Genomic DNA, 26,811 nt, shown 5'->3' with positions numbered 1-26,811 from the left:
GGTGGGAGAGATTCTCATCTTGCCCTTATTTGGGGTCAAGCAGGGGGATGGGGTGCTTACCTCCAAGCCTCACTGTCCCCTAATTTGGCTGGTCGGTCCCCTCTCTGGGTCCTATGTAAAGAGATCACCTTGGACACGGTCACGAGGACTGAACTCCCTCTTCACCTTTCCTGGCTCTGCTGGGCCCCTCAGTAGGGGAGAAACTCGGGCACATCTGCGAGGCCCGAAATCCCACTTGATGCAGAAATAAATGTTCATTGTTCAGCTGTGTGATATGCTGACCTCAAAATGGTGGGATTCTACATTATCTACTACTAAACTGGGTCAGTCATCAGAGGATCAAAGCAGGGGACTTGACCAGGTCACGGTGAGCTCATAATTAACTGCAGACAGACACAGAATTTAGTTTCAAAATTTCCTAACAGGAAGGCAAGCAGGGAAATAAGTTGGGTTTATGTAGTTCCTATTGCCGGACAAAAGGCAGTGGACATCACGTCTGTCTGACAGAATTCGAGAAAAATGATCACAATATGTCCTTATGGCAAGAAAGGCTTGGGCAAGACGCAGGATAATTCAAGAACAAGGTCTTTCAACTGGGGGAAGCCTCCGGGGCCGCGCGGGGAGCAGGGAGGCAGCACGTCTGCAGGGTCCTGAGGCCGTGGGGTCGCCTGTGCTCCGTCACCTGAGGAGCCGCTGAGGAGAAACTGCTCAGCATGTTACCACAGCCCAAGGTGACGGAGCCTTGGGGTGCTGTCTGGGCAGTGGTCTCGGGCCTATTCGGAGTCCATTCCCTTGCTTTTCACATTGAACTTAGTCAAGTTTAACTTGGCTCGGATTACAGAGCTCCTTTCCCTTCAGTGCAGACTGCCAGCATCTGTTCTTCCAAGGGCAGGAGCCAAGGCTTTGTGAGGCCCCAAGGCCCACACCAGTGGGCGCCTCCCCTGCAGGCCCAGGTCAAGATTTCTGGTGTGGAGGGAAATGCTGCCTGCACCCCTCACTCCACGGGAAGGCACCCTCCCTGTCTGGGCGGCTGATGGAGGCTGAGGGGCATCCCTGCCTGGGAGCAGCCTGTGTTCCCAGGGGCCTGCGGGGGAGGGGGAGGACCCGCCGAGAAAGGTCAGGCCTTTTCAGAGTGGGGCGCGCTTGGGTCAAACAGGTACTTCCCTACACCTCTGTGTGACCACTTCCTTTACCCCCTCATCCTCTCCCTTGTTCTGGGGAGGAAGGGCCTGAGCATTGGCCTGGGTCATGTTTCTGACATGGGTGCATGTTGAGCACCAATAAGGGGCAAGGACACCTTCGGCTGCTTGGGACAAGGGACTTGAGAGGGCAAACCCCACTGAGGAGCCTCCAGAGTGGTGCGCTGGTGTCCCCTAGTGGGAGCAGATGTCAGTGCAGCTGGTGTCCCTGCATGGCCTCCTGACACTCCTGAGTTGGGGCCACGCTGCGGTGACCCCATCACTGCCAAGATGGCGGGCCGGCTGACCCCGTTCCACCTTCACACAGTTCCCAACGGAGAGCCCCAAAATGCACGCGGGATCCCCCAGGACTCCATTCTAGGTCCAACTGTGTGAGCTTCTGCCCTGCCCTATGGCTTTACCACCTAGAACGATGACTGATGACCCTCCCAAACCCATGTCACTGCACTCAGAGCCCCCAGCTGCCCTCCCCCAGTCAGAAGTGTGGGGGGAACACGCCAGCCTCAGCTCCCTGGGGGCTGCCAGGTGTTTGTGGATGCTACGATCCATCCTCCCCCTCAGCCACCGCTCCAGGGAGGCAGACCTTCGGGACAGTCCGTATCACCAGCATCGGCCCTTATGAGCCAACAAAGTGACTTTTATGGGTGAAGAACTATACCCGGAAGAGGTGGACACCTGTCTGCCTTGCTCCCAGGTCCTTGGGTGCCTCCAGGGGCTTGGCCCCAGAAGTCTCAGCAATAGGGGTCCCCCAGGGTCCCACTGTGGAAATACGACCAGGTGGGGTCACCAGGGATAGGGTCCTCAGCTTTGACTAGAGGGGAGTTTGGCCAGGTACCCAGGTGTCAGAATCTGAGCTGGCTGAGGCACTCCTACCTAAGACCACTCACGGTGACAAGTACCCCGTGTGCAACTCCCAGTGAGAGAGCAGCCGGAGCTCCCTGGAAATCTACAACAGTCATGAAGTCGGGGGGACCACTGGGGTGCTCTGCTCCGTGCTCAGCCATCATTCAGGTCCCAGGGAACAACTCCTGGAGCGGCACTGAGGAGGGAGGTGAAGTCTGCAGGGAGAGAGCCCAGACTTCCCCCGACAAGGAACGAGGACTCTGACCTGGGCAAGGCACAGGTGGGCCGGGGCAAATCACAAAGGCCCCTAAATACAAGGAGTTTGATCAGGGATGGTACCCTGGGCCTCTATCGTGTGGGGAGATGCTGAGGAGACAGCGGGCTGCAGGTCTAATGCTTCTCCTTTTGTGGGGTGGAGGAAATGGAGGCCAGGTAGGCAGTGATCTGCAGGCCAGTCTCTCCCTTTATTCTGTTTTCCTCCTGGTGAGGCGGGGAGGCAAGAAAGTAGTCCCCTCTCATCTACCAGGGATACATTCCAAGATCCCAATGACGACTTATAAAGCCTTGAAACCTCAGAGAGTACTGAACCACACACACACACACACACACACACACACACACACACAAATTTTTTTCCTGGGCATACACGCTATGATAAAGTTTAATTTGCAAATGAGGCACAGTAAAAGAGTAGCAACAACAACAAGATAGAATGATTATAACAATATCTGTAATGGGGGCACCTGGGTGGCTCAGTCGGTGGAACGTCCGACTTTGGCTCAGGTCATGATCTTGTGGTTTGTGAGTTCGAGCCTCACGTCGGGCTCTGTGCTGACAGCTCAGAGCCTGGAGCCTGTTTCAGATTCTGTGTGTGTGTCTCTCTCTCTCTGCCCCTCCCCACTCACACTCCGTCCCCCTCTCCTTCAAAAATAAACATTAAAAAAAAAAAAAAACGGGTGCCTGGGTGGCTCAGTCGGTAGAGCGTCCGACTTCAGCTCAGGTCATGATCTCACAGTCTGTGAGATCGAGCCCCGCCTCAGGCTCTGTGCTGACAGCTCAGAACCTGGAGCCTGCTTCAGAGTCTGTTTCCCTCTCTCTCTGCCCCTCCCCTGCCCATGCTCTGTCTCTTTGTGTCTCAAAAATACATAAAAATATTTTCTAAAAATTAAAAAAAACCTGTATCTGTAATAAAGTTATGTGAATGTGGGGTCTCTCTCAACATATCTCACTGTCCTGTACTCACCCTCCCTCTGAGGACAGGTGGTGATAAGACCCCTGTGTGGTGACATGAAGCGACACGAATGATGCAGGTGGCTGTGACGGAGTGGTAGGCCACCACTGACCTCCTGACCACACAGCAGAAGGAGCATCATTTGCTCCTGGCCGACGCTGACCCCAGGTAACGGACCGAGGAAAGCGGAACTTCAGATAAGGTTAACTACTGAGGTTCACTACTGAACTGCGGCTGAGGTTAACTGCATGACGGTACCTAATGTAGGTTTCCTTCTACTCCTCAAACTGACTTTTGTCAAAAACAGCGTATGTAGCCCACTCATCTCTGCTCAGGCCCAAGCCTCTGTGGGAGGTCTGGGGGTCCTCAGGCTATGGGTGGGCTTTCTCTCCCCTTCAGTGGTCTCCCACTGGGTGCACAGTGTCTCTTGGTGTATTTGGAAATATTTTTGGTGATCACCATGGTTGGTCACCCCTCCCCAGTGACGAGCATTCAGCGTCTGGGGCTAGGAACACTGAGTATCCTACATTGCGTTGGACAGTTTCATCCAGTTAAGGTTTGTCCCACCCCAAATGCCAACAGCTGGGTTAGCTGACCCTCAGGACCCAAAGATGGACAACTCAACCAGCCGGCTCTGTTTGTGAGGGGCTTTGAAGAACACTAGGAAAACTCAGAGAAGTCATCCCAATGTACACTCCGAGGGCCTCAGATTCTACCACCAGACCTCTGTTTGGGGATCAGGAAGCCTGTCAGCCTTGTCCTAACGGTACCCGTATGAAATACAAACACCCAAGAAGAGGTCAAGTCATGAGCATTGTCAGCCATAACTAGGATTTCAACTCTTATTGGTAATTCTGATAAGAGTGCAGAGTGTGCTGTGATGCTCTAAAAAAATACAGATTCCTGGGTATGATTCAGTAGACGTGGTCACCAGCCGCAATGATCCCTGCCCCCTGATAGTCACACCTTTGTGTGGTCCCTTCTGCACCGGTGTGTGCAACCGACATATAGCATGTGGCAGAGGGATAGCACGTCACTTCCGAGATTACGTTATAAAAGATCGGGACTTCTGTGTTGGATGCTCGCCCTTCTCACCTGTTCTCGTTCTCTCTCTCTCTCTCTCTCTCTCCCTTTCTCTCCCTCTCAGATCACTTGCTTTGGAGGAAGCCAGCTGTCAGGGTGTGAGGACACTCAAGCAGTTTATGAAGAGGTCCACGTGGCAAGGAACTGAAGCCTTTTGCCAACAACCAAGGTGGAAGTGAAGGAGCCGTGTGAGGGGGCCAGGATGGAAGGAGGCCCTCCAGCCGCAGTCAAGCCTTCAGATGGCTGCAACCCTGGCCATCAGCCTGACTACAAGTCCAGGAGAGACCCTGAGCCAGAACCCCAGCCAAGCTCCTCCCAGATCCCTGGCCCTCTGAAAGTATGTTGTGGTAATCAGTGTGTGTGTGTGTGTGTGTGTGTGTGTGTGTGTGTTTTAATTCTTTAGTGTTTATTTTTTGAAAGAGAGAGAGACAGAGTGCGAGCGGGTGAGGGGCAGAGAGAGCGGAAGGCAAGGAATCTGAAGCAGGCTCCAGGCTCTGAGCACAGAGTCCATTGCGGGGTTCAAACCCATGAACCATGAGAGCATGACCTGAGCGGAAGTTGGACGCTTAACCGACGGAGCCAGCCGGGCGCCCCTCCGTGTGTGTTTTTTAAGCTGCTAGATGTTGAGCTATTTACTACGCAGCAGTAGATAATTCATGCAGTGGGTCTAGGTAGGGCCAGGAGGCTGTGGATGTAAAAGCTTCCTAGGTGAATCTGATGTGCGGTCAAGGTTCAATAGCCGTGGGTGTAGAGACTTACGCTGCTGACGGTTTTCTGGGCACAAAGCTGACTCAAAGTGGCACGTGTGCAGCGAGAATCAGAGAGCTACTGCTGTGTGGCTCCACACTGAAAACGGAGACAGGCAAGGGGTGAAGGCTTCCACCACCAGCAGCCCCTAAGAGCTGAAGTGTCACATGTAGCCCTCGAGAACTAGGAGTGCCTGCTGATGTACCGCTCCTGGAAGAGAGAAAGCCTAGAACGTGAAACCTGAGGGGAACCCTGGCCTGAGGATTTTCACAATTTGTCAAGGAGTAGAACCGTTTCCTCAAGAGAAACCGTTCCCAGTAGACTGGGTTAGAGATGCCGGCAGAGCAGTTCTGGGCGAGTCTAAGTAGGGGCCCCTGAGCCTGCTTCTCCAGTCTCCCCACCACCACTCCCCATGCTTAGCAGCGCTTCTGGGGCAGAGGTCCACAGCTTGATCCTCCCGACTTCTAGTGCAATCTTTCTGCACCACCACAACCCAGGATGCCACTTAGGAAAGGTACACAGGGTGGGGATGCGGTACCGGGATCCGCCCCCTCTCCCTGGGAGGGAGCACCTACTATGCACCAGGTATTTTTCCCAAAGCTTCACATGAACTCAGGTACTCAATCTTCTGCAACAACCCCATGAGGTGGATCCTGTCATTATCTTCATTTGACACAGGGGGAAACCGAGGCAGAGTGAGGGTAAGTAACTAGCTCGATTCCTTGGTTAGTCCATGGCAGGGCCAGGATTCTCTAAGGTCCGTGTCTGGGGTCCGGACACTAACCCTTAACCCCTGAGCTCTGCTGCCCCCCCCCCCCCCCCCCCCGCCAGCCACGGGCCCAGCCCTCCTTGCCCTCTGAGCAGGAACGAAAGGCCCTCTGCTTTGCTCTGCTCCCCAGGGAGCGAGGGGACAGGCATCAAATAGGAAAAAAATGGTCAGACCTGTTACCTTTCCAGCCAGGATGGCACAGGCTGCTGGCTCAAAGGCCATCGAGGGCTCAGCACCTCACCTAGGGCAGGGGGAATCGGGATCCTCCCCTGGATCTGTGGCTCTCAAATATAGTCTCCCTCTCAATAATGAATGCCGTAAACATTTAGGAATGGAGCAGTAATAGTAATTACTGAGTACTTTACCCTTTTGTCTTTTGCACCAAAGCTAGCTTTACATTAGCAGTGGTAATTTTTTTTTTTTAACTTTTTAACGTTTATTGATTTTTGAGAGAGAAACAGAGCATGATCGGGGGAGGGGCAGAGAGAGGGAGACACAGAATCCGAATTAGGCTCCAGGCTCTGGGCTGTCAGCACAGAGTCCGACGTGGGGCTCGAACACACAAACCGCGAGATCGTGACCTGAGCTGAAGTCAGGTGCTTAACCCACTGAATCACCCAGGCGCCCCTATAGCTATTTGACCTACACACCGTGGCTGAGGATATTGATTCTTTTGTCTCTCAAATGTACAGGACATTTGAGGACAGTACAAAGAATTTCCCTCCGCTCCTCATTCAGATTCCCAGACTTACTACTCACCACGTTTGCCCTTCATCACAGCTATGCACCTACATACTCATTATTTTTTTTCTTTTTCAAAACATTCGAGGACAGGCTGCAGACATGAAGCTCCATATCCCTCAAGTACTCTAGTGTGTATTTCCCCAACACAAGGGCACTTGCCTATATAACCATCATACAGCCCTTCAAGTCAGGACGCTGATGCCCAGGTAACACTACCGCCCCACCCACAGACCCCATTCACATTCCCTAACCATCCAACAAAGTCTTCTGGTCCAGGATCTCAGCGAAGAACACATATTGCATGTAGTCTGTCTGTTTAGTCCCCTCCAACCTGGAAGATTCCACAATCTTTTCCTGTCTTTCCTATCCAAGTTTTAGGGAATGCTCCCTACATTTGTTTCCTTATGACCAGACTCAGGCTGTGCTTTCTCGGCAGGAAAACCCCAGAAAGGGTGTCGGGTTTTCTCCATGCGGCACATTAGACAGCACATGGTGCCTACCCAACCTGTCACTAATGATGTTAACCTCATCATAGGGTCAAATTAGGCTCTTCCAGGTTTCTCCACCATTAAGCCACCACATTTCCCTTTGTAATGAGGTGAACCCTATGCATGTCCCAGCCTGGTGCCTGAAAGAGTCTTAACACATAGAGAGCCTAGTGTCTCAATGAGTTAAGGGGATAGAGTTTAAAATTCAGGGAGTCTGAGACAACGAGAATTTGCAAGGCAGGACACCAGAGAAGAGAAATCCAGAAATCCGCAGACCCTTGAGTCTTTGGCTGAGCACTGATTTGTGTATGTGTACGAGGAAACTTCCAGAGCCAGTAGAAAACCTTCTGAAAGGAATAGATGGAACCATCCCCTGAGATCATACAAGGCTAGAAATAGTTCCCAGCAGATGAGGTAGAAACACCTCCTAATACACAAGGTTCTCAGTAGCAATCTCAGAAGGGTATTGACTCAGTAGTGGATCAACATGTGTCCCAGACTAAAGGCTCCCCACCTAACAAAGGCTTTAAAAGCAAGCTGTGAAAAGATCAAACTGTTCTGAAGTAACTTAACTGTGTTCCAGAACAATGCCCAAAATATTTAAATGGATACTAACAAAACTCAGGCACCCAACAATGTAAAATTCCTAATACCTGGTATCTGACATAAAATCACCAGGCATGCAAAGAAAAATATGACCTATATCTAGAGAAAAAAATCAATTAATAGAAGTAGACACTGAAATGACATGAGTGACCGAATTAGTAGAGAAAGACCTTAAAAAAGTCATTCTAAATCGATTCTATATGCTCAAGGAGATAGGGGGAAGCAGGAACATGAAGAAGAGAGAGGAAAAAAAGATCCAAACTGAACTTCTAGACATGAACAAGACAACATCCGAAATGAAAAATATACTGGATGCAATTAACAGTAGGGTTGGACTTTGCAAGAAAAGACTAGTGAACTTGAAGACACAGCAATAGAAAGTATTCAAAATGAAACACACAGAGAAGACTTAAAAAAAAAAAATAGGCAGAGTTTGGTGAGCCACGGGAGCAGACGAAATGGCATGAGGTTCAGTAGAGAAAAGGACAGGGTGACGTGGTGAGTGTGGTGGCAGGTCCCTGACCAGGCAGGCTCTGTCACCTAGGAGGGCGACTCTCACTCTGCTGTGGCAGGCCCCACCCCCATACTCGGATGCAGCTAGATTCCCACTGTTTCTGCCCAAAGACCAGCACCAGAAGCATCTCGAGACCCAGATTTGCTGTCTCTTTGCTGAGTGAATCCTACTGTCCCGGAGCCAGGCTCGATCCAGGGAAAGGAGCCCAGTCGATGACAAAATCAGCAAGCACAGCAGACACCTGGAGGCTGGCAGGACATCTCCATTTTTCAAAAGCCTAAAAATAGCCCCAACCACATTGGCAATCCCAGCAGCCCCGCCCGTCCCAGGAACACACCGTGGGAGGCCACACCAGCAGAGATTTCAGGTCAAGGGACAAAAAACTTGGACAAGTGCGCCGAGTTGCCACAGCATGGCCCCATTTCACCTCTGGGGGATGTCAGGCCCGCCACCAGTGCAGAGAGCGTGCCACCACACACACATCACGATGGGACGCCCTGGGCCTCGTCAGGCACCCACCCCTGCCTCCCTCCCACCGCAGTATATCCAGTTACACCCTGCTGGAAGAATGGGCTAAGCGGGTGCCCAGGCTGTGCCCAGGCTGAAGATTGGGACCTGGCTGGAAGGTTGGGGACTCTCCTCCTGCACTTACCTGCCAGGCCGGGAGGACCTTCTCAATGTCATTCAGGTTGATCCCGTCCCCGTCTTCTAGCTTCCCTTTTCCACACCTGGGCCAGAAAAGACAGAAAGGCATTGAGGAGTCGGCACGTTCACGCATCCTACCCCAGCCCGCCGAGCAGGAAGGGCAGGGATGGCCAGGAGACACCCGGCCCTGCCACCTCCAGGCCTGCAGGATCAGTCTGTCCCACCCAGAGCAAACAGCTCTGGAGAAACATGCTTTCCTTCCCCAGGCCTGGCAACACGGGCCCTGCCCGCAGAACAAAGGACTTCGTGCAGGCGGGCATTCTGGGAGCAGTCCAGAGGCAGGGGGCGCTAAGGTGACATCCGACCCCCCAGGGAGGTGACAGAGGTACCAGATTTCCCCTCGACCCTTCCAGGCAAAGACGCTAATAAGCTCCTTGTTGATGAATACCCCAAAACCCGTCACAGCTCCTGCAAAACCTCATCATCTCGCCCCATTACACCAAAGGGGCAATGAGTGAACAGAAAGACCAAGCAACTTTCTTGAGGTCACACAGGCCCGCAACAGGGACTTCTCCCTCCTTGGCCTGACTCTGGGCCAGTCCAGCGAGCCCACTCAGATACCGATGCTTTGGCTTTACGCCCTCTGTGGGCAGACATACCATCAGGCCAGAGACGCTGACCCCAACTCGCCATCGAGCACCCATGTCTTCTGCATACTTAAGGTGCAGACTCTGGAATCAGACTGCCAGGCTGGAATGCCAGTTGCGTCCCTTACTAACTGGGCGACCCTACGCAAGTCACTTAACCTCTCCGGACCTCGGTTTTCCCACTTGTCAAATGGAGATCATTAGTAGCGTATAACATCACGGGGTGGTAGGAGGATGAAATTAATGTAGCTGATATACACACACGCACACCCATGTGCACCCTGTGCACACACAGGCACATCCATATTTACATACCATGTTTAATGGTAAATATGGGTAATAATGGCATGCAAGTATAGTAAAGTAAGTAATAAGGTAAATATATTAGGTCCACGAGGGCTACTTCTGCCAGTACTAGTCCTGTTTACAACTGTCTTACTAGCATTACTGTTACTCTTTTGCTAGTATTTTACCGCTATTACTGTTAATTGCTGCCCCAGGGAAGGATTAAGAGCCTAGACTCTGGAGCTGACCCAGGCTCACGCAAGTTGCTCATCTCTTTGCGCCTCCTAGTTTCCCCACCTGTCTAGGTGAAGATAATAACACTCCTACCTCCCTAGGTTGTGGTGAGTTTTCACTAACACGAGGCCAGCACTTGGAACAGTGCCCAGGATGGATCAGTGATCACTGCTCTCATTGGTGTGACTATGGACCCAGACACGGGGAGGGCCGCCCAGCGTGACGGCCCCAGCATTTTCCAGCTGCAGCATTAAGGCGACTCTCAAAATTTAGAGGATTTATTTGTTCAATATTTGCCGAGCATCTCTTGTGTTTTGGGCCCTGTCAACCTCCCTGGGAGTCATGGAAAATAAATCTGCTGTGGTTCCTGTCCTCCAGAACGCAACAGCTCTTCGGAAACACGTCCTAAGCTCAACTGACAAGGCGGTGACCACCAGTAGGGGGCAGCATGAGATAAGTGTTATGAAAGACTTAGGGACAGAGGAGGTGGGGTGGCCACATAACCCACCAAGGCTGGAGTGGAAGAGGGCAGGAGGATGCCATCTATACCCCCCTTTTGACAAGAGCTTCTGCGTGGGCTCTGGCTTGGGCTTTACCCCAGTGTAAACAGGGCATAGACTGAACCCAGAGGAGTGCTGCCCAGAACATCCAGAAGCATCCAGAATGATCTGGGGCAGGAGGAAGGTGGGTCATGAGCTGGCTAAGCAGAGAATCCTGGAGAATGTCCTGGGCAGAGGGTAGCGGGGCAATGGCCTGGAGCTAAGCCCATGTATGTTGCCAGCTGGGATGTCAGCATTCCTGCCACTGGAGTGGGGTGGGGGTGGGGGTGTAAAGGGGATGGGTAAAGGGGGAATACGGAGCTAGAAGGCCAGGAGGTGGAGCTGGGGAGGAAGGGGTAGAAGGAAGGTGGGAAGGCCACGTGGGGAAAGAGAGTTCTTACCCCCTCTGCCCCTACCCTCCACCCCCATCCCAGCCTCTTGATGTGCTGGGCTGCAGACAAAGAGGCAGAGCAACCTCTGGAAACATCCAACCACCTTTTAACTACAGGTTGGCCCGTGAAGGTACCAATGGCCTGCGTCTGTATTTCATATGCACCTTGGCAACAGGAGAGGAGAAAGCTGGGGACTGTGGGCCGAATGGAACAGCTGACGCCCTCTCCCCCAGGTCCTGTGTGCTATCCCCCCACTTCCGGACTCCCAGCTGCCCTGAGCTCCAAGCATGCGTTAGACGCCAGCCTAGCACAGCACAGGCGCAGCGTTTTATCCTCACCTCAGCAGCTCCTGGGGGCAGCAGGGGGCTGTGTGCAGGGAGCGCTGCTGTCCCCCAAGACCTGTCCTCTGGGGTTCAGAGCTCCCTGGGAGGACTGCAGGTACAGAGGGCAAAAGGTTGCTACAGACCAGCTGAGTCACTGCTTCCTACAGGGTTTCCAAGGCAACAGCTTTCTCTGATTTCTGTCCCTCCATGGAAACATGGGCTGCGGGAAGCCTTGGCAACCGAGAGGTACCCTGCTTCCGAGGGATGCTGCAGTGGCTGGGCACGTGGAGTGCATCCCCAGCATGGCTGGACTCTGAGGGTGACACAGTTCCTGCCTTAACCACAAGGAGGCCACCGGGTGCTGAACCCAGGATCCCCTAGGAACCTGGGGAGGCCAGGGTTCACCTACGCTCTCATTCCAACAGGGTCCCTCCATGCTGAAGGCCATCTCCCCTCACCACCCAAGGAAAAGTGACCTCGGGAATTCTGGCAGATCCCACACAGACAGGACGATGGAAAAAGGAGCCGTGGTGAGAGGCTGGGGTCCCCTGGGAGAGTATGAGGCACGCGGTGGGTCTCTCCCCAGAAAAATATACACAAACGCATGATTGTGCATGAAAGTTTAAGGGGGTTAAACTGATTCACGTGATGCTCTGGTGTGATGACCGGGGCCTTGGATGGCGTCGGAAGGCCTTAAATCATGGCTCTTCCTGGGCATGTCTGAGATGCGTCTCTCGCGACTGTACAATAGAGACCAGAGCCTCTCCCTCCCCAGGCTTTTTGTTCATGACTCTGCGCAGGTGGGAGCAGGGTGCTCAGAGAGGGGGTGCCCACTAGGGTGGGGTGGGGAGCAGGTGAGACGCAGTTATGTTTAATACGGCCAACAATATCAGTCATGTTTAGATGTGAAGTGACGGGAGGTGAGGCGTGGACAGGGAGGGGCTGGAAGGAAAAGTAAAAGCCGTCAGTCTAAGAAAGAAAAGGAGAACAGCAAGTGTTGACAAAAATGTGGAAAAGCCCCGTATACTGCTGGTGGGAACATAAGACATTCAGCCTCTGTGCGAAATAGTTTGGCGAAATAGTTCCACAAAAACTTAAGACATGGATACTGTGGGATACTGTGGGATACATGTGGGATACTGTGACTCATACAAGCTATATTTGGTCTTTGTCCCCCAGTCCTAGTATAGAACTCCTCAAATCCTTGGAATTTCCCAAGTGAGGACAGAAGACAAAGTTGCGTTTTGTTATGTTAATGAGGCCACTGTTGAAAAACCACGTAGGGAATCTAAGGGAGGGAGCCGGTTCAATCCTGTGATTGGAGGGTTAGAACTTTCAGTCCCAACTCTCAACTCCAGGGAGGGGAGAGGGGCTAGAGATTCAATCATTGGCCAATGGCCAATGATTTGCTCAATCATGCCTGTGTAATGAAGCCACCAAAAAAAAAAAAAAAATGAAAACAAAAACAAAAACCAAAGGAGGGGCTTTGGAGAGCTTCCGGGTTGGTGAGCACAGGAGATTCTGGAAGAGTGCACTCTTGAGAGGGCATGGCAGTTGGCACCTTTCCCCATCCCTTGTCTGACGCATCTCTACATCTGGCTATTCCTGAGTTCTATCCTTTGATATAAACTAGTAATCTAGCGGGTACCATGTCTTCCCGACTTCTGTGGCCTCCCTAGCAAATTAATAGAGCCCAGGGAGGGGGGGGGGTCGCTGGAACCCCCAATCTACAGTCTGACATCTGAAGCACAGGTGACAGACTGGACTTTGGACTGGCGTCTGCAATGGGGAGAGGGGTCGATCTGTAGGACTGAGCCCTCAACCTGGGGGGTCTGATGCTGTTTCTAGGTCGATGGTGTCAGCATGGAGTTGAATTGTGGGACACTCCACTGGCATCAGAAAACTGCTTGGTGGCGATGGAAAAAACCCCACACACATCAGAACTGGTGTCAGAATCGGACCACGTGACTCAGCAATTCCATTTCCCAGGCACCTACCCGAAAAGAGTTGCAAATAGGGACTCAACAAATACTTGCACACGAATGTTCAGAGCAGAATAACTGACAATAGCCAAAGCGTGGAAAGAACTCAAACGCCCATCAGCAGATGAATGGATGGACAAAGAGTGACAGACCCACATGATGAAATACACGCCACAGTGTGGACGAACCTCAAAAAATTTTATGCTGAGTGAAAGACGCTAGGCCCAAAAGGCCACATATGATCCCACTCATCTAAATAACCGGAAGAGAGAAATTCACAGAAACAGAAAGCAGATCGGTGGGTGCCAGGAATAAGAGGGAAATGGAGAGTCACCGCTTAGGGGACATCGATTTTATTCTGGGGGGGGGTTGAAAATGTTTTGGAACTACGTAGAGGGGATAGTTACACACTATTATGAAAATATGAAATGACACGCAATTGAACGCTTTAAAATGGTTAATGTGGGGGGCGCCTGGTTGGTTCAGTGGGTTGAGCATCCGGCTGTTGGTTTGGGCTCAGGTCAGGGTCTTGTGGTTTGGGACACTGAGCCCCGCCCGTGCTGGGCTCCATAGCACGGAGCCTGCGGGCTTCTCTCTCTCCCTCTCTCTCAGCCCCTGCCCTGCTCGAACTCACATGTGTACGCGCTCTCTCTCCAAAATAAACTTGAGATGAGACAACCTGGTATAAAATCAAACACTACACCAGGGGTTCTCAAAGTGGGGCCCCTGGATCAGCAGCACCAACGTCCCCTGGGAACTTGTTGTGGGTGGAGAGCCTGTCCAGACACCAGCCACCTGTGTGTTCCCAGTGCAGCAGAGATGCCTGCCCGCCCAGGGAAGGGCCCCTCTCTGCCCCGGGACAGCTGTAACCCTACCCACGCCTGTATAAAAGCCCCTGGTCACCCCTTACCCTTCCCGGTCGATGTGTGGCAGGGTCGGCTTGGGCGTGTGTCTCAGCTTCCGGTGGAATTGCGTGAAGTCCAGCTTTTCGGGCTGCAGGTCCCAGGTGGCACCACTAGAGGGCGAGAAAAGGTGAGAAATGTGAGGCAAGGGGGAGACCAGCCCAGTTACCCATGGCACCAGACAGCTGGGCACAAGCCTGGCAGGGAGCGTCTTCACAAAGAGGTGGGCAGGCTGGGGAGGACCCCCACCAGCCGAGGGCAGGGTCGACAGAGACCCCTCCCTCAGAATGGAGCTGGCGGTGTCAGCTCTGTGTTCAGATAGTGGGGCAGGAGGCTCCCCATTCCTCAACCCTGCTGTATAGCAATGCATGTCAGTCTGATGCCTGCTCTACAGAGGCCCCCCTAAAACACTTCAGAGCTTCCTTCCGGAAGGCTGGGAACAAAGGAGGCCAAACATCTGTCACGATGGCAGCTCAAAATGGTGGCAAGGCAGCTCTGAGGTACATAAGGCAAGTCAGTGGGGTGGGAGGTTGAGCCCCACAAAGTCCCAGACCCAGGAGACAAAGGTGCTTCCATTCTGGGAAAGCCTGGGTCTGAGCCACGGATGTGCCTGGAGCATGCCCAGCGTTGGCCAGCTCCAAGGCCAGGGGCGGAGGGGAGCTAAAGGGCCACTGCCCATCCAGAGCCCCAAGCCGTCACTCCCCAGGGGAGTGAACATATGGTAGGCACCCATTAGCAAACCTTTCAGGGGCACCATCTCCTCATACTGAGGAACCCTGGCCAATACCTGTTCTTCCGACCTGGCCCTTCAGGAACCTTCTAGAATCTGAGCTACTGACCACCTTTCCTTCCTCCAGACCTCTCTGCGGCCACCCCCAGCCTCCAAACCCTACGACCTCAGGTGAGGGGAAGTATCTGCAGCCACAGCCGTCTGTCCCCGGCTCTCACATGGGTGGCCTGGTGTCCACCATGTGCCATTCTCCTTTGCTCTTCCAACCACTAGTCAGTCCATCCCTTTGCCTTCTCTCCCTCTCCCCTGTGGTTAGACTGTTAGTGTCTGTCTTCTCTTTCCCCTCAACCCTCTCTCTGCCTCCTCTTCCTCCTCTTGGATGGTCTCCTCTCATTTTCCTTCCTTTGATCTTTCTCTCTCTCTCTCTGAACTCCTTCCTCAGCTGCCTCATCCTTGCTACTTCACCCCCTCTTTGTTTCTCTCCACTTTTTGATCAAAGAACATTCAACATTTACTCAACTTCCAAAGACCCCATGGGGCTTCTATAAGGACAAGACCTGGGGTCCCAGCCAGAGGCATATGCCACAGACAAGAGGAAGAAAGGCTTACCTGAAGGAATCAAAGGTGTTGGCAGCCCAGATATCCGTGCCCAGCATGTCCAGAGAGTTGTCTTTGCTGCCATTCTGGAAGAGACGGGATGAAAAAAGGGGACATTGTTGGCTTGGTCAGGACACTGAGTACACGTGGCCAAAGTCCTAATCCCAGAGAAGGCTGCAGAGGCCTTCCTTCTCTTCCCTCGATTGGTCATTCTGGGCAGCTTGTAGGCTGGAGAGAGCACTGGAGTGAGCATCCTGGCCAGTGCACCCAGTAAGTCACGAGGACCACTGCCCCCCGGCCCCCCACCCAGGTACAGGCCCTCACCGTTGCTCTATGTCAGACATAGAGCTTTACTATCAGGTACAGAAATAGCCTGGGTTTCTGCTATCCCCAGCCCATGGCTCCCCAGCCCACTACCAGCTGGATGGCAGTGGCTGCTTCCCAGGCAGAGGCTCTGGAGAGCCATACACACTGGCAGGTCCGTGTTGGAAGGCTGACTTCCTCTGGAGTTAAGCCCCACTTCTCGAAATCAGGTGGCCCTGAGAAGCCCCCACCGAGCAAGGCTATACCAGTGATTAAATTCTCTAACTCTCTAATTCTCTAAATTCTCTAAACCCCGTTCCAGTCTTTGTCCTCCAATGTCCCCTACACGATCCATCCCATAGACATACAGAAAGCGCTTTATTTTGTCCAGTTTCTATCGTTTGGTTTCTCCGCCCCTTGGCTGACAATCTCCCCAAGTTCTCTGACAACCTGCCTTACTCCTAATGCCCTCCATCCCCCGTTACCCCTAGTCTGCTTTCATCATCACACTCTTTAAAATCAAGATTTTCACCTCCAGGACCACTGGACATGTGCCTGCCTTATGACCCAGGACGTCACTCACAGGTATAAGCACAACCAAAACGTGCACAGACGTTCACCAACAGTAAGAAGCACACAGAAGTACAGAGCAGCACTACTCACAATAGATCCACACTGGAAGCCACCTAAATGCTTCCCAGCAGTTGACTAGACATGCAAATTATGGCATAGTCACATACTGGAATATCGCACAGCAGGGAGAATAAACAAATTAAAACCTACAACAGCATTAATAAGCCCCCCAAATGTAAAGAAGAACAAAAGAACCCAGATACAAAAAAAGTACCAACTCCATGATTCAATTGATATGAAGTTCAACGACAGGCCAACTAACTAATCTGTGGAGACAGAATTCAGGAAGCAGGGGTCCCAGGAGGGTCCTGGGCGGGGGGTGCTGCTAATGTTCTGTTTCTTGATCTGGGTGCTTGTGTGTTCAGCTTGTGAAAACCCACTGAACTGTATGCACGTAATATGTATACTTTTTGTTCATGTGTGTTAGGACCTCCTGGTTAGATTCCTGATAGTATCCCCAGCCTTTGTTTTTAGGACTGATCTGTCCCCAAACCTGCCACTTCTCAGGTCTACTAGCTCCTACACTGGATGATCATTTGAGAGACCTTTCCACGGGCCTAGGCCTAGGCAGACACTGAAGACACAGAAGTGGAGGAGTCACAGACCCTGCCTGCAAAGAGGGGTAGGTGTTCAATGACACACATGTAATAAATAATTACAAGACAGTGCGATATGTGCATTGATTCAAGGAGCCATAACGGGACCAGAGCGCAGGCAACTTTGCTGGTGACTCCTCCTGAGCAGGGGACGCAAGGACTCATGGAAGTGAGGCAAGCAGAGAGAAAAGCAGGGAAGGGGTCATTCTGGCAAAGGGGACAGCATGAGGGAAAGGCAGGACCCAACAGGGCGTTATGGGGAACTTCAGAGCCTCTGGCTCTGCACAGGGGCACAGCAGCCCAGAGAGTGTCTAGGATCACCCACACAGTCCTGGCCAGGGCCTACTAGGGGCCCCACAAGTGCTCCTCGGTGCTTGTTGGGGTTGAATTGTGGCCCCCCTCCAATTCACATGTTGAAGTCCTAATGCCCAGTACCTCAGAATGTGACTTTATTTGGGAATAGGGTGGTTGCCGGTGGAGTTAGTTAAGATGAGGTCATATGGGTGGGCCCTCATCCAATATGACTGGTCCCATTATAAAAAGAGGACATTTAGACACAGAGACAGACATGCACAGTGGGAGGATGCCATGGAAAATTGGAGTCACGCTGCCACAAGCCAGGGAACCACTGCGGGCTGGGAGACAGGCCTAGAACAGATCCTTCCTTGGTGACTTCACAGAGATCATGGCTCTCCCCACACCCTCATTTCAGACTTCTGGACTCCAGCACTATAGGACTGATAATACCTTTCACTAGGTTGAGCCAGTTTGGGGGTCAGAAGTGTGGAATCAAGGAGACCTAGCAAACTAATATGGCGATCGACCATCCACCCCTCTAAAAACTCCCTTTCTGAGGGTGGTCAGTCATGTCCCTTCCTCCTGCAGTCAGCAGATGCCCCCCCCGGCACCAACCCCAGGACCTTCTCACGTCCTCACAGCCACACTAACCACCTGAGGGGGTAGGGTCTCCTGCATCCTGCAAACAGAGCAGCCCATGCTGGCTCAGGCCAGTCTCTGACCTCCCAGCATCCACATCCCCAGGAGCCAGCCCGTGAGAAGTCCCATCTTCTATCCTCCCTGGTGGCGATTCCCCTGCAGACCACAGCCAACATCACCCCAGAGGCTACTGGACAAAGCCCCAGTGGACTAGAAAGGAACCCGAACCAGGCTCAATGACTCCACCTCTGCCTCTCCCAGCAGAGACACCAGCACCTTGACAAAGAAGCCCCATGATTTCGGGGTTTGGTTTTGTCTTTGATTTTCCTCGTCTTCCATTTGGTCAGAGTTGGTAAGCACGCTCTCCTCCCTGCCTGCATCGTACTCAGCATGCCTGACTCACCAGCCTCTTACGTGGAAACCAACCTAGTTTCCAGGGAGAGAGCAGTTTGCGGGTGCATTCCAGCTTTTAATCAATCTGAAGGCAAGGAGCACCCAGCGGAGGGGCCCAAGCGCTTGGACCTTCATAGACACCAGGCAGGAGACAAAGAGGGGGTGTGGGGAAAAGACAGAGCAGTAAATGGGGGAGCTGAGGGGACACAGGGGAGGATGCATGACCTCAGACCTCATCAATAAAAGGAGGACTGGCCCTGCCTGTGGCACCACCAGCCAGAAGCCCCAGGTTCTAAGTGACAAAACTTTCTGCTCCCACCATGCCCTGAGAGGCCCCACAATCCTCTCTTGTGAGTCAACCGGGTCATACGTAACCTCTCCATATGGTGCCACACGGTGGCTCTGTGCACCTCGGTGCTTCCTACCCACACCTGTCCAGTCCTGCATTCCCACAATCCCTTTCATTATTGACAGTGACCTATCAACCCCATCTTGCTCCTCTCCTGCTCACGTGACCACCTGGGAGGCTCACGTGACCGCCCAAACTGCAGTAACCTTGCTCTGCCCTAAACTAACCATCCGTGCAGGTGGAGTGAGGCAGCTCTCGTTGCATCTGCATATAGTGACCTTTCTCCCGCACTAGATCAGGGATAGCCACCTCTCTGGGTCCCCCAGGGCTCTTCGCCCGGTGCCTAAGAAACGTCTACGGGACTGACTTTCGCTTCAATCAACTTTCACTATCTTCCTCTTGCCATTTGTGACCTCAGTGAAGTCTGGGCTTGAGATTCTTTGTATTTAAATAAAGAGCGCTCAGAGTGTGACAAGATTGGTTCCTTCTGACCAGCAAGGCACGGACGGATGCTGCCACCACGCCCTCTCCCTCCAGTGGCAGACATCACTAATCAAATATGGCGTGATTTACAGTCCTCAAATCAGGTGACCCCTAATGTTCCGGGACCACCCCTCCCTCCCTCCCCGAGTTGCCTCATCACCCTCCCAATCCCAACTCCTGGTGTCTGGCTGGCTTCCAATTCAGCAGCCCTGGAGGAGGTGAGGGCACCGGGCAAGGTTGAAGACACCCCCCCCCCCCGGGGCTGCTGAGCTGGGGGAGCCCAGGCCAAGATGCCTATCTGTGCTGAATCAGAACAGGAAGGTAACCCCATGAGCAGGTAAGAGGGCAAGTCTGGAGAAGTTCACAATGAGAGTCTCGGTCACAGGGGACGACCTACTTATCTCCGATCTATGGGACACAGTAGCTGTGGCATATTACACGACTCTGGATGTTTCCTCAGAGCTCGTTGCAACAGAATGTGACGGGCATATAATCACGGCATGCAACCGTTTCTCAACAGGGGCTGGGGAAATTGCCTGGCAGTTGGAGGCAAAATCAATCTCCATCAAATCTTGGCCCACAGAGGGAAGACCCCGCCTGCTGAGGCTTCCTTTGCTTCCCTGTCAATGCCGAGGTGGTGGCCCAGGCAGTGCCCAGAGGGGTCAGACTGAAGGCAACGGCAAAGCTGGACCACCAGGAACCAAGAGCTTCACGCTCCCGTCCCTTGCGCCCCAGCCCTGGGCTGGCAGCCTCCAAGCTGACCATGAGGTCACCTTGCCACAGGGCTTCAGATCCTGCCAAAGCCTTTAGGGTGTCTGGATATTCCCGTTTCTTGAGTTCTGGACACCAGTCCTCAAACCTTGCAACTCCCAGCACACGCGTGTGCATACGGGTCACCTGTTCCACAAACCCTCCTATTATTACAGAGAAGTCACAGAGGGGCAGGGGTTTGCAGACAGACAGACCGACAGACAGGCAGACTGCAGTCTGACTTCTGGAACCTCCCACCTGGAGCCAGACCCACCCCACCGTCCAAACCCCCCCCCCCCCTTACTCACACTGAGCTGCATGAGAGGCAAGGACAAGCAGAGGACAGAGCAGAGGGTGACCAGCGCTTGGCTTGTCCCCAGGTACTCCCTGCTCTCCCAAGCCCCAGGCTGCAGCCGACTACTGCAGGAACCTTGGCTTCCCTGGCACACTAGTAACATACAGTGTTAGTGTGAAGGGCTCTGAGGTCACACCAAGCTACCCAAGATAGGGGCTTATATTCCCCTTTGCACCACTGTACCCTTCCTAGACTCACAGAAAACAAATGTCCTCCCCAACCCCAGTCTTTGTTTCTGAGAGGCTCCAGCTCAAGACCCCTCCTCTCCGTGGCCGAGCATTTCCTCGGCTGACGCTAGTGCCCCAGGAACCCACAGCACGTCCAGCACTTCCCGACTCTTCGACTGCTGTGCTTCCCAGTGGTGTTCTAGAAACACTAATCCACTGGCTCTTAAATGTCAATGTGCATCAGAATCACGTGGGGAGAGGAGCATTGCCAGGTTAAATTTAGTGCAGCTGGGGTGGTCCATGGAACACACGTCTAGAAACTGGATGTTCAAAGGGTTTTGTGGGGAAGAAAAGTTCAAAAAGGCTCCCTTGTCAAATGTTTGGGACGCATTGAGTTAAAAGATTGCTGTTGTTGTTGTTTTTAATGTTTATTTATTTATTTATTTATTTATTTATTTTTAATTTTTGGGACAGAGAGAGACAGAGCATGAACGGGGGAGGGGCAGAGAGAGAGGGAGACACAGAATCGGAAACAGGCTCCAGGCTCTGAGCCATCAGCCCAGAGCCTGACGCGGGGCTCGAACTCACGGACCGCGAGATCGTGACCTGGCTGAAGTCGGACGCTTAACCGACTGCGCCACCCAGGCACCCCAATGGTTACTTATTTTGAGAGAGAGAGAGAGAGAGAGGGAGAGGGGCAGAGAGAGAGGGAGAGAGAGAATCCCAAGCAGGCTCCGTGCTGTCAGCGCAGAGCCCGACATGGGGTTCAAGCCCACAACCGTGAGATCATGACCTGAGCCGAAATCAAGAGTGGGATGCTTAACGGACTGAGCCACCCAGGTGCCCCAAAAGACTGTGAAATGAATTACTTTACTGCCAAACTTCTTGGTGCCTTTATTGGTCTTAGATGGATGTTGACTCTGCAAGTATTTCCCAAACTCCTTTGGCCAGAAAGCCACCCCATCCTTCCTCTTTATTCCACAGAGGACTAGGGTTCCACAGAACCTACTTTGGGAAATGGTCTTCTAACACTCTTCCTCAATTACGCTGCATCCCCTCAACGAGGAACCCTGGCTTCACTTTTTGTTGTATCCCTCTACTCACTCACTTCTCACCGTAGCCCTGGGACCCAGCATCTTTCATTAAATATTTTGCAGCAAGGATTCAGGTATCTAGGCACTGAGAGCCCACCACAGAACTGCACTGGCTTCTTCAAGAGCATCCTCTGCTGTGCAATTCCTGTGTCTAGAGCTCTTCTCTGAGCCCCCTCCCCTCCCCAGCCCTGAGGTCACCCGGGCCCTGCCCCCCAGGTTGCTGCAAGGCCAAGGTTCTCAGAAGCCTAATCAGAAGCAACCACCCTTTTCAGTGGATCGTTTTTAGCACTTAAACGCTGCCGAATCCTTCACAACAGGCCCTTTTCCTGGCAATTAGGGGGCCTCATGCCAGTGTGAACCGTGCTGTTCTCAGAACAGATCACAAAGGGATAATGAGCGCTTTAAACCATGTGGAAGAAGAAATGGAAACAGCCCGCCTACGGGCGGGGAGACTGGAGCCGCCTGAGAGCCTGGCCGGTGCACAGCTACCCCCAGCTCAGGGGAGTCCGGACTCCGGCAACGACAACAGCCAACTTTTCGCTGACGTAGCACTCACTGGACGGCGGGCACCCTCTGAGCACTTCACTTTGGTCACAACCCTAGGAAGCCCCACTTCACTGATGAGAAAACGGAGGTTCGGAGAACTTGCCTGTGTTCAGAGAGCTTGTGCCCAGGATGGGAATGTATACAACAGCGTGGCCCAGAGTTGATGCTCTTACCTGTTGCACCGTGTGGTGATATTATTCAGATAAACTGTGGCCTCACTGCAGACTGCTATAATGCAGTCAGGTATCCATCCCGTCCAGACATTTGGGTTCTCTGAGTCCACCTCTGCCTACGTTTGGGGAGACAGTGCTGGTGGAGGGAGCAAATCGCCTGCAGTGAAGGTAAGAGGGAGTCTGGGGGTGGGAGATGGAATGTATAAAGAAGCGGGGTGGGGGGGGGGCTCTGGACCTGAGTGAACGAAACAAGGTAGCAGTGGATCACTGTACAGTAGAGAAACATGCTAAGTCAGGAGCAGTGAGAAAATAAACCCTCCTCTGTGCTGCTGGGTTCTCTTTACTAGTACACAACTGTGGAGTGATTTACATGTCGGTGTGTGGGTAGGTATGTGTCGACAACTCCAGGCTACAAGGGTTTAGAAACTAAGCGGAACTTGACTGTCTAGGACAGCGCACAGGAGGAGGACCGCTTCCATTATCGGGAGGGTCACAGGTGAAGTTCCATCTAGAGGAAGCTGGGGCACGTCAGTCTGGACTTCCCGCAGCTTGTCTGCTGTTAGTCAGCTGTGCCAGGGGACACGGAGGCAGGGGTGGCCAGCCTTTGGTCCTGGCTTCCCACACCTGAAAGCCCAGTATGGGAGCAGCTGCACAGGGCCTAGTGCTGGACACCAGGCAGAAAAGGGCAGTACAGCCCCTGCTCCCCAGATGGCTCACGGTCCCAGGACATCTCCCTTCCTGGTGCAGAATGTTCTTCCACAGATTCTGTCCATCATGAGGGCCAAGAGCAAGGCTGACCCTAACATGGATTGTCTCACTTCATGGACCCAAGTTCCTGGCATAGCTGATGGGGAGGGCCATCCCTTTAGACATAGACAAAATTTCTCTCCTTCCTCTCCAAGGATCCCACCGCAACTCCCCTGCCTCACCCTGATCTATCACCCACAGAAGTGGACTAGTCCTGAGGTGATCATCCCTGCCCTCACAGGGCTTACCATTCAACCAAGAGTCACAGAAACAAAAAGAACACTGGAAGATGGCACGTAGTCAAGCACCATGTGACAAGATGTATGCCACCCCTGTTGCTGGCTTTGGACGAGACAGCAGAGTGGCTCTGAGACTCTGGGAAAACTTCCTGAGAGTACCAACATGGTTTGGACTAAGAGTGGGTAAAACAGGACTCCAGGCCTGCAAGCTGCTTACTGGAGGGCTCAGGAGAGTCACTCAGCATCTTGCACCGATGCTGCTTTCTCTGTCCCATAAGCATTTGGACTGGACCAGTGATTCCCCAGTCGGGGTAGGGAGAACAGGCAGAACATACGAGACACTGAGACCAAAGGCCCCAAAAGTATCTCCTGGGCCCAAACAGGGGCTTCCAACAGGTTGGGTCTGAAACTCCTCTTAGGCTCACATTAAACCAAAATTTGAGATACAGTCCTGTCCTAGTAACAGTGCATGTGTGTGAGTGTGTGTGCACGTATGTGCATGTGTGTTCAGCACCAAGGACAGCACCTCACATGCTGGTGGGAAAGACCATGATGGACCACCCCCCCCCCCCCAATATTTTAATGCCCTTACAACAGAAGGGTCTTTGAGGCAGGAGAAAGGCAGAGCAGAAGCCAGAAGAGAGGGCTTCCTGGGTATCACCAGAGCAGAGTTCAGGAGCCAGAAAAGGCATTCCTTTCATTATGAAACTTTCCTGTCTGCCCATTCTATCCCTTCCCTCTCTAACCTCAACTGTTTTTGTTTTTAATTTTTTTAATGTTTATTTATTTTTGAGAGAGACAGAGACAGAGCATGAGCAGGGGAGAGGCAGAGAGAGAGAGAGGGAGACAAGAATCTGAAGCAGGCTCTGGGCTCTGAGCTGTCAGCACAGAGCCCAACTCGGGGCTTGAACCCACAAACTGTGAGGTCATGACCTGAGCTGAAGCCGGACACTTAACCAACTGAGCCTCCCAGGCACTCTGTACCCTGACTGTCTTTGAATTAAGAACCAAAGGGAGAGGTAAGAAATAACGACCGAAGTCTGTGACCAAGTATACTTCTCCTAATCTTACCCTTTCTGCAAACTCTCTTGGCTGAGTTTGTGCTTGCAGATTTAAATGGCCATGTTATTTGAACCTGGACTGGTCAACACCACAGGCTACTTCTGGCTGCCTTCCTATTTGGCATCTGCTGAAATAATGCAGGCCCATTTAAGCATCCCCAGTCGTCCACCCTGCATGTCCTTATGCAGAGAAAGGATCCCATCCTCCAAGACTCCTCACTAGGAGGCCTCTTGAAGCTCCCCAGTCCCCAGAGATTCTCCCTTCCTGCCAGGCTCAGACTCAGACCCACGGAAGTCCAGAGAAGAAAGGAACTGAGAGATCATCAGGTCCGGGGGTGACCTGGGGGTTCTGCAGAGGTGCTCCCAGAGCATTGAGGCAGATGGAGTAGGAGACAGCAAGTGGGTTCCTCCTTCCCTTGCCTCCCCAAGCAGTTTTGCCCCTTTTGTTTTCCATACGGGATTTCCCTGAAAGCTTCGGATAAGACAAAAGGTTCTATTCTTTAAAAAAATTAACTTTTATTTTAGATAATTGTAGATTCACATATAGCTGTAAGAAATAACACAGAGATGCCCTGCACCCTTTACTCTGTTTCCCCCATGTGGAAACTTGTAAAAGTATAGTTCAATATTGGCGCCTGGGTGGCTCAGTTGGTTGAGCGTCCGACTTCAGCTCGGATCATGGTCTCGCACTCCATGAGTTCAAGCCCCGTGTCAGGCTCGGCACTGACAGCTCGGAGCCTGGAGCCTGCTTTGGATTCTGTGTCTCCCTCTATCTCTGCCCCTCCCCTGCTCATGCTCTGTCTCTCTCTGTCTCAAAGATAAATAAAAACATTAAAAAAATTTTTTTAAAAAGTAAAGTTCAATATTAAGACCAGGATATTGACATTGATATGGTCAAGATGCAGAACATTTCCATCAGCACAAGGTTCCCACCTGCTGCCCTTCTGCACCACACCCATTTTCTCCTGCCCCTCCCTTCTCTACTCCCTGTAACTGCTAACCTGTTCCCCATTTCTATCATCGTGTCATTTCAAGAATGTTATATACATGGAATCATAGAATATGTAACTTTGGAGGATTGGCTTTTTTCACTCGGCATAATTCCTGGGAGATTCACCCAGGTTGCTGCATGTGCCAGTAGCGGATTCCTTTTTACTGCTGAGTGTCACAGCTTGTTTTAACTGTTTACCTGTTGAAGGACATCTGGGCGGTTTCCCGTTTGGGGCTATTATGAATAAAGCTGCTATAAACATTTGAATACAGGTTTTTGTGTGAACATAAGTTTTCCTTTCTCTGGGATAAACACCCGGAGTAAAATGACTGGATCAGATGGTACTTGCAGGTTTAGTTTTTTAAGAAACTGCCAAATTGTTCTCCAGAATGGCTGTACCACTTTGCACTCCTACTGGCTATGTGTGAATGATCCGATGTCTCTGTATCTTCACCAGCATTCGGTGTTGTCACTACATTTATTTTAATTAGCTATCTTGATAGGTGTGAAATCTCTCATTGTGGCTTTAATTTGCATTTCCCTTACAAAAAGATGTGGAACATCTCTTTGTGTGCTTCTTTGCCGTCTGTACATCCTCTCTCTTCAGGGAAAAATGTCTCTTTGTGTCTTTTGTCTTTTTTCTAAGTGTATTGTTTTAAATGTTGAGTGTGGGGAGTTCTTTATATATTCTGAGTACTAGTCCTTTGTCAGATACATGTTTTGCAAAATTTCCTGTCATTTGTCTCTTCATCCACTAAACAGGGTTTTCCTGTTTAATTTTGATAAAGTCCAATTTCTCATCTCAGTGGTGACATCTACTGATCGTCTTTTCCCATTTAGTTTGAAATATTTCTGGTTCTTAGGATGACAAATGATTTTTTTTGTTGCAATGGGGACACTTTCATGTTGTGTTATGAAACTCTGAATCATATTTAAATCTTCTGTTTTTGACTGGCTTTTTGTGATGCTACATTGCCAGGGAAAAGGGAGGGTATAGCCTCACAACTGCCATTGGAGGTAGAAGTCCAGGGTAGTTGGCACTTGTTGTTATGGCTCCATGGAGGTGGGAATTTCAGGACTCCACAGTTCCCAGGGACCTTGCATGAAGGTGGCCTCATTACCACTGGGCAACAGTGGAAGTCCCAACTCTCTATTGAACTTACTCTGACACAACCCAGTAGGGAGGGGAGGGGCACCTCAATACTGCTGAGTTGGGGTGAAGTCCAGTTCCCAGATGGCCTCCAATAATACCTTGGGGGTTGCAAGGACCCTTTGTATAGGCTGGCAGGGATAAAAGTTCCAGCTGCCCGCCTGGCCTTCTCTGACAACATCCCAGTTGGGGGGCAAGGGGAGGGCTCATTACAACCCAGTGAGGGTGGCAGTCTAGACTCCCACTGGGTCTTTGCTGGTGTGAGCAAGAGTGGGGCTGCACTTTGTTCTATGCTATCTGGCTGGAGTAGAGCAGTAATTTTTAAGGTTTTTTTTTTTAAGTTTT

At 52.0% G+C, this 26,811-nt stretch overlaps 1 protein-coding gene across 8 annotated transcripts in view; it reads right to left on the bottom strand.

Annotated features, from left to right (window-relative positions):
- The window catches only part of CTIF (cap binding complex dependent translation initiation factor), a 296,988-nt gene that overhangs the window by 169,421 nt on the left and 100,756 nt on the right, over positions 1 to 26,811 (bottom strand). For all 8 annotated transcript variants that reach the window (XM_043558766.1, XM_043558768.1, XM_043558769.1 and 5 more), the window contains 3 exons: positions 15,513 to 15,586; positions 14,182 to 14,286; positions 8,877 to 8,952 (listed from right to left, as the gene is read on the bottom strand). In XM_043558766.1, the coding sequence (XP_043414701.1) occupies positions 8,877 to 8,952; positions 14,182 to 14,286; positions 15,513 to 15,586 (255 nt within the window). The remainder of the gene's footprint in view (positions 1 to 8,876; positions 8,953 to 14,181; positions 14,287 to 15,512; positions 15,587 to 26,811) is intronic.

This window comes from Prionailurus bengalensis, chromosome D3, assembly GCF_016509475.1.
Source record: "Prionailurus bengalensis isolate Pbe53 chromosome D3, Fcat_Pben_1.1_paternal_pri, whole genome shotgun sequence".
Lineage (NCBI taxonomy): Eukaryota > Metazoa > Chordata > Mammalia > Carnivora > Felidae > Prionailurus > Prionailurus bengalensis.
The sequence above is the reverse complement of the archived record's forward strand: the minus strand, read 5'-3'. Positions and strand labels throughout refer to the sequence as shown.